General features: G+C 42.6%; 1 protein-coding gene across 11 annotated transcripts in view; it reads left to right on the top strand.

Annotated features, from left to right (window-relative positions):
- CLASP1 (cytoplasmic linker associated protein 1) overlaps positions 1 to 12,873 on the top strand; it is a 267,451-nt gene that overhangs the window by 193,333 nt on the left and 61,245 nt on the right. For 10 of the 11 annotated variants that reach the window (XM_073807807.1, XM_073807810.1, XM_073807803.1 and 7 more), the window contains 5 exons: positions 3,843 to 3,946; positions 6,000 to 6,023; positions 7,269 to 7,513; positions 9,300 to 9,363; positions 11,952 to 12,115. In XM_073807807.1, coding sequence (XP_073663908.1) covers positions 3,843 to 3,946; positions 6,000 to 6,023; positions 7,269 to 7,513; positions 9,300 to 9,363; positions 11,952 to 12,115 — 601 coding nt within the window. The remainder of the gene's footprint in view (positions 1 to 3,842; positions 3,947 to 5,999; positions 6,024 to 7,268; positions 7,514 to 9,299; positions 9,364 to 11,951; positions 12,116 to 12,873) is intronic. The other variant, XM_073807809.1, reaches the window with a different exon arrangement.

Here is a 12,873-nt window from a genome sequence, read left to right as displayed (position 1 = left end):
GCAGAACAGCACACATGTTGACTAGGGAAAATGGAATACAGTTGTTGAGCCCCTTTCTTTTTTTTAAATTGATTTATATTTTACCTGTGAAGCATGAAGTCTTTTATTTCTTTTTGATTGAAGTATAGTTGATGTACAACATTGTGTTAATTTCTGCTGTACAGCAAAGTGATTCAGTTATACATACGAACGTTCTTTTTCATGTTCTTTTCCATGGTGGTTTGTCACAGTATATTGAATGGAGTTCCCTGTGCTCCACAGTGGGACCTTGTTGTGTATCCATCCTGTATATGAAAGCCCCCTTTTTGTGACTTCATTCTGTGTCTGTTGAGAGAACGTTGTGTGAACTTCTTCGCTTCTGTTTCTGGTGCATGGTCGCGTGTGCATCGCATCCTGACGGGAGGCGTGACCCATCCTGCTGCTCCGCCCCCTCGGCGCGCCCCTGGCGTCCTTCCCGTGCCCAGTCTGTGGTGGCGACGGTGGCTCCCGGGGGCAGCGTGCACCCGGGGGGCAGCGTGCACCCGGGGGCAGCGTGCACCCGGGGGCGGGGCCCGCTGGGTGCACAGGCAGCCCTCCTCCTGCGCCAGCGCCCCGCATGCAGCCCGGGGGTTGGCCCTCGCTGTCCATTCGTACCCAACATCATCTCTTTCCGTGAGGAAACACGGCCGCGTTGGGAGCAGCCCCGCGTTCCCTCCGGTCTGTGGCCGTTGCTGTCTCAGGTTCTCGTGTGTTAACCCTGTGGGTGTTGCCGTTCCTTTTACCTGCAGCCTCTCGACGTCATTCCAGGTCCACTAGTGCTCTTGCCACGGCTGACTCTGTTGGGCAGTCAGGTGAACACGCGCTCATGCATGCCATGCCTGTCCACGCTCATTGTCACACGCTCATTGTCACATCTGGTTCCCATCAGTGTCCGCTAGCATTTGGCATGTATGCACCTCATATTTTCTTTCCCCCCACGATGTGCTTCTATTTTTTTTTTTAAGTTGTTGAATGTTTATGGTCCTGTTAATAGGCCGTAGATGCTTTGTAGCCAGTTTGACGACATCATTTTTCCAGTGTTCGTATTTATGTTAAAACAAAACAAAACAAAAGGATAGGGAAGCACTTCTGCCCTCCTCTCACTCCCTCCCCCAGGAAAACAGCAGCCCCAGATAGGTGTCCTGAAGGGTCCCTCGGAGGAAGTGGGGTATGGACCTCATCCAGCAGAGGCTTTCGTCTCTCAGTCTTAACTCCCAATAAAGTGTCTGTTAATGCTAGTTACTACCATCCGGTTCTAATTACTTGGAGGTACTATTTAGTGACCAGATGTCCCAGATTATAGCAAACCTCATTTCATATGTATTGAAGGAAATGGATTGTCCTAAAGCATTTATGGAAAAACAAATCACAATTAGGATAATCAAGTCAGGCCAAAGGTAGCCTTTGCAGCCTGCAGAGCCGAAACACTCCTTCCCAGCCTCATTGTAACAGTACCCCAGATGCCCTGGTTAGCCTCTGGGGCAGAAAGTGAGCATACAATAATGCATCAATTTGCCGGATTTAACTGGCATCATTTTGATACGCTAATAATCCCTAATGACTGTAGTTTTATCAACTGAGTACAAGGCATAATCTGTTAAATCAAACTGTTGATGGTGACAACTGTGACCAATTTACTGAGTTAGTGTCTCTGTTTTTCCTCTAAATGAAGCCACCTATGCATTTTATTATGTATTCTCTGATTAGGATATTCCCCTGAAGATTATGGGCCAGACTGAGGGCACGGTCGTATATATCCATCTCGTGGAAACTGGACAGTACCAGAGAGAACGTAGAGCAAATTTTGGTCTGGCGAAAACCAAAGGCTTATAAATTTTCTTAGGTCCAGACAAACATTTCCCCTTAAGATTTGAAATTCAGTTATCTACGATGTATATCAAATGATCTGCAGTCACTGTGTATGGCAAAGCTGTATGCATCTGGGAAGCACAGAATAATTGCTTTGTTCTTACAGTTTTAATTTTGTGTCTGAAAAATCAGTATTATCCCTGGAGCAAGAATTGCTGGCATGAGACCTTTTTTTTTTTTTTTTTTAAGATTCTGTTTTATTTACGTTTATGCTGGGTAATTTTTAAATGGCTTATAACTGAATTACTTTCATTCTGTTACTCATAAATCCCTTACTATCTACCCTTTTTTAATGGAAAAAAAAGAGACTTGAACAAAGATCATTTATAAAACTATGTGCATAATAAATCTCAAATTTATAATGTTATTTCAGGTGATGATTTATATTCTAGAGAGAGAGAGAATTGTTTTGTGGTCTGTTTTTAGTTTATTTGGCACATTAAATCACCTTTTAAACATACACGTAATGGTGAAATTCAGCACGAGCAACAAGTGCATTAAAAAAGGGGATAGTATAACATACAATTTTTGTTTCCCTCTAAAAAGTCATAACTATATAGCTTTTGATAGCAGTGTTTAAATCTTTTCCCCCTTTCTGTGGCAGTGGAAGGTATAACGTTTCGAAGCCGACAATTTAAAAAAGTTAAATAACACTTCACTTTTAGAGCTCACCAGTTTGTAGATGATGTCTTGTTACCTACCCAAAATTTTAAATATATCATTTTATAGGAAAGATCAATTATGTAAACCCGACATTAGCTTTCTTTTATTTCTTTTTTTTTCTAAATGTTTCATTACTAGAATATGGCACATGCAGAGACTTTCCTCGTCCAAACAGTGTCTTATTTGTTAACAAAGAGAAAGCATTTTTAATCTTAACATTTTTCTTCCAGAGGTTTATTATACATTATAAGAGCCTTTTACCGGACTGCTCTGCCTTGAGCTGCCACAGCTATGAGCAGCAAGGCCTCACAAGGGCAGCGAGTCCCAAGCAATCTCAGCACTTCTTAAGGAAGGCTGGTCAGCTTACGTAATGGGACTTTTAAAAGTTAGTCTCTTTGGACTCAGCACTTTCACTGCCATGGGCCAGGGTTCAATCCCTGGTTGGGGAACTAAGATCCCGCAAGCTGTGCGGCCAAAAAAAAGTTAAAAAGTTAGTCTTTATTGTCCATGCTTGTTAACAGGCTTAGAATAGTTGTTTGAACTGCTAAAGTTGGAAATTGTTTTGCATTCTGTCCATTCGGTTGACACGTGTAAAGATTATCATTTAAAAATCCTTTGAGGGACTCAGGAGAAATTTATATTATCTGAATGATTAATGTTTTGCAGCAAAGATACTAGCTTTTTGTGGTGAAGATTAAAGAATTTTAATAAACTGATTTTTAAATAGCCTTTGGTGACACAGGCATCATGATGAACAAATACCCAACATTAATTGAGCTTAATAACAGTTAAACAGTAGAGACACTAATGAAAATTTGCACAGAGATCAATTTAATACATTTGTTTCAAATTTTAACTTTTTATTACACATTGCGTTAGAACTCATTGATCAAACCATGAAGCTTTCTAATCAGTTTGACCAAATGTCAGGGCCGCTAGCCTTTAGAGAGAATGCTGTATACATGAAAAGACTACCCTCATGGCCCAGCCACCTTCTATAATAAGGTCCCCCCCATGTCTCAACACTTTTCAAAAATAGACTGTCATTAAAGAACCGTTTCAGTTGTCAGGATGCTTTTTGGCACGATCGTATTAAATGTGAACAGGGTGAACCTCTGCCACTGATAATAAGCAGGTCAGGTGTAGTTGAAACTACAAGTCAGGTGCAGTGAACATTGACTAGAGATGCTTCCGTCCTCTGTCCAGTAAGTGGGACGAGGCAGGAGCCGTCGCAAAGAAGTGAAAACACGTGAATTAAAGTGACACATCTTTTGCTTTTGTTTTTTAACTAGACCGGTTTGGGCTCGGCCAGGCAGGAAGAATACCTGGCTCTGTGAATGCCATGCGGGTTCTGAGCACCAGTGCAGATCTGGAAGCTGCTGTTGCTGATGCTTTGGTAAGAGGCACGACGTGTGTGGAGTCTCTTTGAATTACTCACCTGCGTTTTTCTGTCTTAACAGGAAGTAGTCTTCAAACCAGGTCACTAAATCATCTTTGACACTCTTTAAACTGTGTAAATTTATATTATTATGCTTTTCTTCTTAAACTGTGAACTCTGTACGTAAGTGAAAACTGGCCTTACAAGACACAGTAGCATCAAGTATGTCTTCTGTGCTCCGCAGTATCAGTGAAGTTGTGATGACATCAGGCTTCTCTGATGTCATTGGGCTTCTTCTTTTCCTTTTTTATCTTTTTTTTTTTTCAGCATTTCCTTTATTCCCTTCTATTGCTTCTGTTGCTTTACAGGCTTTGATGGCATAGCCTAAGCATATCATTGTATAACAGTAGGTCATAGCGTTTGTGGTTTGAAAATCTTGCGTTTATTCCATTTCCCTCACTAGTTGTTCCATATGATTTTATGTTTGTTTGTTTAAATGTGTCCTTAAGTCATTATTTACGGAAACTTTCCCAGATTTTGAGGTCAACTCTGAGGATGTGAAGCACTAGTGAAGTATGTTTTTGCACTGTTACAATGTAATATCTAAAAAAGCAACGTAAAGTGATTAGAAGTCCTTAAACTTGTGGTTATAGTAAAGAATTCCTAAGTAGAATCAGCTTGTGGTCAAATGGTCTTTTAAAGATACATTGCAGCTGGTAGTAACACAGCCTGTTGTACTTTCTGGTTTATGTGCTCAGCATTTAAAATAGACATTCTTTAGAACTTCCCGATCTCTGGTCTTGCTTGTACTGTTTTAAGACTTGTTCTCTTCTAATGAACAAAGGTAATAACCCCGCTTTCAGACCCTGAGGTTTTAAATCAAGCCCTGTTTCATCCGATCAAAACTTTATAGCGTGTGGCCACAGTGATCAGACCCCTGAGGTTTTAAATCCAGCTGTGTTTCATCTGATCAAAACTTTCTAGTGTATGGCCACAGTGATCAGACCTCTAAGGTTTTAAATCCAGCCGTGTTTCATCCGATCCAGACTTTCTAGTGTGTGGCTATAGGATCAGACCCTGAGGTTTTAAATCCAGCCGTGTTTCATCCAGTCAAAACTTTATAGCGTGTGGCCACAGTGATTCCAACTCTCATCCCTCCTGGCCCTCCCTCATTTATTCCTGCTCAGCCAGATTTCTCTGGCAAGCATCTGTGAGCAAGCAGTTTTCCGCTCTCCTCATGGTTTCATGGTGAGGGCTGCCCGGCCAGCTCTGTTCATCAGCCTTGTGTGCAGGAGGGCTTTTTCTGGCAGATAACTGGAGTTCAGGATAATTGCTTTAAGCAGGACTTTAACTTAAGAGTCACGAGGTGGCACACAATTCTGTGAAGCGGTTCTTCCTTCCAAGTTGCAGCATTTGGAATCTGTTTCTTACTTATTTCGGGACTTGAAGAAGTGGGGGCCAGAGGGGTAAGAAGTGATGGATGCGCAAAGCCCTTGCTCGGTGAGACAGCACTTCGGTGGGGGGGGGGGGGGAGGGGTACAGTGCCCAGAGTGCCAGGGGGCAGAGCAGGACTGGAGAGTCTGGGCTTTGCCTTCACCTGACTTGGGCTCTTCTCTGACCTCCGGCTCCCCGTACACCCCCGCTGCCCTCACTACTACGTTTTGTCCAAACTACTTGGTCTTTCCAAGTGACCTGCTCCAGAAGAGATAGCGCCGGGATGATACACAGTCCTTGCTCGCAGAAAAGAAGTCCCGGGGCAGCATCTGTCCTAGGAGCAGGCGACAGAGTTAATAGCGACATTAGGGATATACCTCAGTTCTATGTGGAGAGTTTCAGCAAAGAATTCCAGCAGATACCGGAAGTTCTCATAAGAGGTGTAGGAGGGTTAGGAAATGCCATTGTGAAAGCATTCTTTGTTATTCGCTTGACACGAATCGCTTGCTAACCTGTATTTTTGGTTTGCTAAGATATGTTCTGCTGTACACTTTTGTTGCAAGAACGATCCCCACATATGCTTCTGACATAATTCTCTATGCTTTTTCCCCATCCTTCAATATTTTCCTGCCTACAGCTGTTAGGAGACTCCAGGAGCAAGGTACCAGTGCTTTAACTTTTGTTTTATGTTTTTTTTTTTCTTTTTTTTCTGTTGAGTATATTTCCTTTAGGAGCTGGTAAAAACAACAAAAAAAGTAGCATAGTGTAGAAATTCTGTTCTGAATTGTGATTTTGTGGAAACTAGTGATGCTGTTGCTAGTGATGGAACTGGTCATCTCTCACATTTGCCTCAGTGTTTTCGATATCAAGCTCTGCCCCTTTTCCTACTAGCGTTTCATTTTAGTTATTAACCTAGTTTGTGTCTCCTCTTACGTCATTATTGATTCATGAATGGATACATTCAACATTTTGCTTATCTTAGGAACCTAGTTGATGGGTAAGTGAGATGACCATATAATTATCATCCTACCAAGGATACTTTTGAGAGTGAGAGAGGGTGCTGTTAATAATTATGCTGGGACAGTAGGTGGAAGGCAGAGCTGTCCCGGCGTACAAGTCACATTCCTAGAAAATTACATCAGTACAGTTTAAGCCAGTAGCTATTTGTTTTTCTCTTGGACAAACCGTATTTTATAAGTTTTATCTATTTTATGTAGCTGTTGCTACATTATATAGGGATTTAACTTACAGTTTTATATTCAGAGGTAAGAGAAATGAATGACATGGGTATTCTAGTCTACAGAAGGCCTATTAGTGTGGTAAAACTTTAAGTCCTTAATAAAAATGGTTTAGATCATTTAGAAATCCTTTTATGTAGGACACTCTGCCACTGACATTGCAGTGTCAGACGTTCTTAAGGAAGCATGACTATTCAAACAAATTTACTCACAGACCATGCTCAAGATAGATTGCTTTTGACTGGGAAGGGGCTGGTGGGCGCTCACACTTAACAGTGCGTCAGGTGCCGAGCCGGGCTGTTTAACATATAATTCCACTTAATCCTGACAACAAGCCTGTGAGAAGGATAATCGTTGTCATCTCAAAGATGGGGAAACTGAAGCAGACAGATGAGGAGGCTTTCTGAAGTCACACAGCCAGTCTGTCTTACTGAGAAGGCCATGCACCGCGCTAGAGATCGTGCTCTTTCCTCTGTGCTGTGGGCTGCTCTGCTTGTTACTCACCCTACGTCTGCTTTTCTGTTTTTACTCCCCTCATCTGTAAGCGCAGGGAAAGGGCGGTGCATGTGCCTGTGTGTGTCTACGTTTAGCTCTCTGTCGTTGGTTTTGTTTGGTGAGACTCACGCCACCTGTCCGTGTCTCCCCCGACCCGTCCTTGGATCTGGCAGAAGAAGCCCGTGAGGAGGAGGTATGAGCCGTACGGGATGTATTCCGACGACGACGCCAACAGCGACGCGTCCAGCGTGTGCTCCGAGCGCTCGTATAGCTCCCGGAACGGGGGCATCCCCCACTACCTGCGCCAGACCGAGGATGTGGCCGAGGTACTCAACCACTGCGCCAGCTCCAACTGGTCCGAGCGGAAGGAGGGGCTCCTGGGCCTGCAGAACCTGCTGAAGAGCCAGAGAACACTGAGGTGAGGGCAGGAGGCCAGGCTTGTGAGCTCAGGCTGCGTCCCGTGTTGCCCTCCCGGGGCCTTACCCGGGCTCCCGTCATCTCGGGAGTTCTTAACGGAATTCCAGCCGCTGGGGCAGGCACTAAAGGTGCTGGGAGGGCTAAGTCATGGTCCTTGCCTTCCGGAGAATTTGAAATATCCAGCAAACACTTTGTAACTGATTAGGTTTAGAAAGCATTTGGTCCCCTATGGCTTACACTTGTCTATCAGGTGTTATTTGAGAAATCTCGGTACAGTTTGCAATTTAGGTCAAAAGTAAAACAGGTCTGCAGGTTGGGACGGTTTATTACACTTTAGAGTCGCGGGTAAAATGATACCAGCCTCAGTCTAGAGTGTTTTGATCCACAGGCGTAGGTATAGTTTATAAACATGCAGAGTAGAGAGGTGCTCAGTAGGGTACTCTGAAGCACTCTTCAGCTTTAGAATTGATTAGTTTTGCTTTTTTCTTTGTTTCTATATTTCATAAATTTTCTAAAATGAGCGTGTATTACATATACCAAAAATATGTGTTTAGACCATATTTCCTCAAATCTAAGGCACCACTGACACACCATTATTTTATATCTGAGAAGAAATGCTGCTTATTAAACCATGACAGCACTAATAGGTCATTACTTATAAGATGGATCTCAAAATTACAGAGATGTTTGAACTACACTATATTATATTCTTCGGGTAACTTTTTTTAAAGCTGTATGGTGAGACTGGATAAATGTCTGTGGTCATGGATGGCTCCGCAAAGCCACGGGAGCATTGACTGATGAATCACTGGGCTTCAAGCGCAGCTGTCCAGTCAGTCTGGCCCCTGCCTTATTCCTTCCTGCCGCCTTCCCTCCCCACCCCCTGGCCCCCCTTGTTCTCTTCTGTGCATGCGTCAGGAGAAGTTTCACCACATGCGCTCTGAAGTGCAGGTCCTCTCTGGTGCTCTAGTGACCTGTCAAAAAACAGAAAAAAGGATTTGCTGTCATCATTCGTCAAGAATCTGCTCAATTCTCGTGGCCCCAGTTTCTTGATTCTTAGTGTTCACCAAGTATCCATTGAATAATCTCTAGAAATCTGTTGATTAGCGTTGGTCTGATCTAGATTTCATTGTTAGCAATGTTAAAGGATCACCCAACCTGAGAGGGATGATTTGGGGAAGAAGGTGAGTCTTTCTAATGAAACCTCGAAGCAGAAATGGGATTCAGTAGTACAGTTCAGGGTAAGAAAAGTCACGGGGGCACCGACATGAAATGCGTGTTTGCTTTGTCTCAGGAACGGTTGCAGGTAGGGTGTGTTCTTCAATCCTTTTAGCAGTTCACTGAAATGGATACAAAGATATCAGAGTACTTTGGCTCTAGCAGAACTGAGATTAAAATCCAGGTCTGTCTGACCCCGAAGCACATGCTTTTCCTAGTTGATCCCATTGCCTCTCATTTGTGGTGGTGGAAACACACCTGCAACGAGGTGAGCGGGATGTGGCTCATGGCTTTGCCACGCCCACATGTGTGAACTCAGGTGATCACGCTCTGAGAGTCAGTTTCATTTTAGAATGAGAGCAAGACGATCGTGATGTTTTTATTCCTGTGCAGTTCCATCATAAATTAAAATTTGGATAATTGATTTGTGAAGAAAGGACTTTGTTATATAAAAATTATATAAAGCTTATGTAGTGGAATGAAATAAAAGGATTTTGAGAAGCTGTAACTAATTTCAGTACTGGCTTATTAAATATTAAATTTATTTATTTCTATTTTGTTTCCTCTAGTCGGGTGGAGTTGAAAAGATTGTGTGAGATTTTCACCCGAATGTTTGCTGACCCTCACAGCAAGGTAAGGTCTGGGGAACCTGCCCACTTGTGTTCCTCTCTGCATGTCTGTGTGGGCCGCATAATACACGACTTCAGAGTGGGATACCAGACCCGCAGCACAGTGTAGACCTTACAGACTGAACCCCAATTTCAGCAATAGTTTGTTATGGCTTCTGAAAACAGAATTCTTAGAAACTTCCAATGTCCATACGACATCAAGTTAAATAAAGTGTGTTTCAAGTAAGGGTTACCGTGGAGAGAATGAGATGTAGTCTTTTACTTATTCAGCAAATATTTTCGCATACTTAGCCAAATGGTGGGCTGGGTGCTAGGGTGTAACAGTGTGTTATAATATAATGCCTTCCTGAAAAAAGTTACAGTAGTGAAGAAAACAATCAGGTTATGTAATTTTTTTTTTTTTTGGGTACCCATGTAGAATTTGTCTATATGGGACAGATAGACACATGGAAGCATTTATAAAATGGATTTACTGAAGAACCACATTAAGTATTTCTCCAGACACCAATAGAATTGCCGCCTCTAAGAATTTGCTGGATGGTGGTCACTTAGCTGGTGCCTACACCTCCTGGGGACCGGAGGAGGACTGCCTTTTGACAAGGACTCCCTGCTGAGGGGAGAGCACCCAGGAGGGAGGGACAGGCCCTTTCTAGGAGTGGAGCTGAGAGCGGGACCCTTGACAGAAGTTCACTTGGAGTTTAGATTGTAAATAAAGACCATTTTTGGGGAGGAAGGCTTTGCAGGCTGTTGCTGTTCGATGGTTTTAGAGAAAGAAAAAACAGAGGAATGAAGATATCGGGAAAGTTAAAGGGTAAAGGACAGAAACTAAAGTAGAAATTGAGGGAACCAGAAATCAGCACCAGCAAATCTTAAATGCTTGATGTGCAAGACTTAACTGTCTTACACTATCATTTTCCTAGTAAAAATGGCCTCTTCTAAATAAATCCTCCTGGGAGAAAGAAATCTGTGGTGGCCAGAAAGTCTAGCCAGTTACTGTGATCCCCCTTCTTTTCCTACACTTTCGTCCTCACAGGAATTGTCCGTGAAGTGTCAATCATCCATCCATCCGTGCAGTCATTCAGCATTCACTGAGCACCCACTCTGGGCTAGGGATACAGAAAACAACACAGGACCCCTCCCTGCCTCTTGAAATGCTCACGGGCGCATAGGAGAATGAATGCAGGGGTGCTCCTTTTTGGGGCGGGGGCAACAGTTCTCCTCAATATTGGTCTTAAAGCATGTCTTAAAATTCCTGTTATGACCCTCACAGCAAGGTTGACATTCACAGACGTTGAGTTTAAGGACCAGGTAGATATCCAAAGATATAATTATCAAGATTTTCTCTAAGATAGTATTAAAAGCAGTAAGATTTAAAGCATAAGCATAAGGTTTGTAAGATGTATAGCATCAGGGATATTAGATGGATTTGGACATTGATGAAATTTCTATTACCTGTCACCTCTAGATTGCTGATTCAGAACCAGAATGTGAGGATAAAGAAGGAAATTTGTTTCCATCAGAAGGCTCTTGTACAGTGAGTTTGCAGGTCTCAGTTTAGTAAATATTTGCTAGCTGCCTTTGTGCTAAGCCAGGAATCCCACAGCTGGGGCTCATTGACTTCTTTCTGAGCTGTCTCACGGGAGACCCCTGGTGGTTAATGTTGCTGAGCTAGAACTGAGTAGGTCTGCGATAGCCGGGTTGTCCCAGGAGAGCAGGACGCATTTACCAAGTAGGGTGCGCAGTGCCACCGCTAACCTCTCTGAGACTGGTTCAGGGGTGATCCACCGTGAGCTCTGTCTCCCCGTAGGGAGCAGTGGTGATCACACAGCAGCGTGAGGATTATGTCAACTGTCGGTGTCTTTCATCCCAAGCCATAATCTTTTATAAAGATTGGTATGGCTCTTGTAATATCTTTTCATAAAGATAATACTTTATAATATCTGACCGGGCATACATCAAAGTAGATGACTGAAGTGAAAAGCAATACATATGCAAGTTTTTTTTCCCCTCATCCTGTAATAGTTTTTGTTGAATGCTAGGTGATGAGCAATAATAGTATAGAATTATGATGGTTAAAAGGTTTTTTAAAGAAAAAGAGGGAGAGAGAAAGGAAAGAGAGAGAGAGAGGGAGAGAGGGAGGAAGGAAGGAAGGAAGGAAAGGAAAAAGGAAAGGAAAGGAAGGAAAGACCTCCAGGATTAGACTCATATTTTCAGCAAAGTTAATTTCTCTCTGTACTGAATTTTAAAGGCATGTAGAGGGAGGGGAGAGTTATTTCGTCAGTTTGTAGCCTTTTCAGGCCTTTTAAGAAACTGCATGAAACTTGTATGACTTCACTGTGGACTAACATGGAATCTGTTTCATTGCATGGCCTGGTTTGCGGTGGAATTCACACCAGAGAGTAAGTTCCGACCCCTTTTCCTTTATCTGTTCTTGTTACTGCGTTTGCCTCCTATGCCATGTCCAGTTGTGGACAGTGTCAACCCCAGTTATGATTCTGGACAAAGCCAAGATGGGCATTTTTATCATTTTGGAGACTTGGGAGGAAATCATGAATTAAATATGTGAAATACTTGGTTTCCATTTGTGTCTAGGTTTTCAGTATGTTTTTGGAGACTCTTGTGGATTTTATAATAATTCATAAGGATGACTTGCAAGACTGGCTTTTTGTTCTTCTCACACAATTGCTTAAGAAAATGGGAGCAGATTTGCTTGGATCTGTGCAAGCGAAAGTTCAGAAGGCTCTCGATGTCACAAGGCAAGTGTTTGGGGGCAAGATCGTTTTTTCCCACCTTTTGAGGTAAAACTGACATACAACATTGTGTAAGTTTTAAGTGCATAATGTGAGCATTTGATACATGTATGCATTGCTAAATGATTACTGCAATGTCAGTTAACACATCCTTCACCTCACATAATTACCATTTTTTGTTGCTTATGTGGTAAAAGCAGTCAAGATATGTTCTCTTAGCAAGTGTTATAACTGTAACGGGAAGTTTGTACCCTTTGACCAACATCTCCCCATTTCCCTCACCCCACTAGGCTCTGGCAACCACCATTCTACTCTTTGTTTCCATGGATTTGACTTTTTTTTTTTTAAGATTCCACATATAAGTGATATGTAGTATTTGTCTTTCTCTATCTGGCTTGTTTCACTTAGCACGATGCCCTCAAGTTTCATCCGTGTTGTCACAAATGACATGATTTCCTTCTCTTTTATGACTGAATAATATTCCATTTATATGTACACCACATTTTCTTTATCCGTTCATCCATCAACACACTTAGGTTGTTTCCATGTCTTGGCTGTTGTGAATATGGGGTTCACTTGCTGCAGTGAACGTGGGGTCGGATATCTCTTTGAGATACTGATTTCATTTCCTTTGCATATATACCTGGCAGTGGGGTTGCTGGCTCATATGGTAGTTCTATTTTTTTTTCTTTTTTCTTGTTTTTTTTTTTTTTTTTGGCTGCGCCACGTGGCTTGCGGGATCTCAGTTCCCTGACCAAGGGTTG

This window comes from Tursiops truncatus, chromosome 7 (genome assembly GCF_011762595.2).
Source record: "Tursiops truncatus isolate mTurTru1 chromosome 7, mTurTru1.mat.Y, whole genome shotgun sequence".
Lineage (NCBI taxonomy): Eukaryota > Metazoa > Chordata > Mammalia > Artiodactyla > Delphinidae > Tursiops > Tursiops truncatus.
This window is presented reverse-complemented; position numbering and strand designations above follow the sequence as displayed.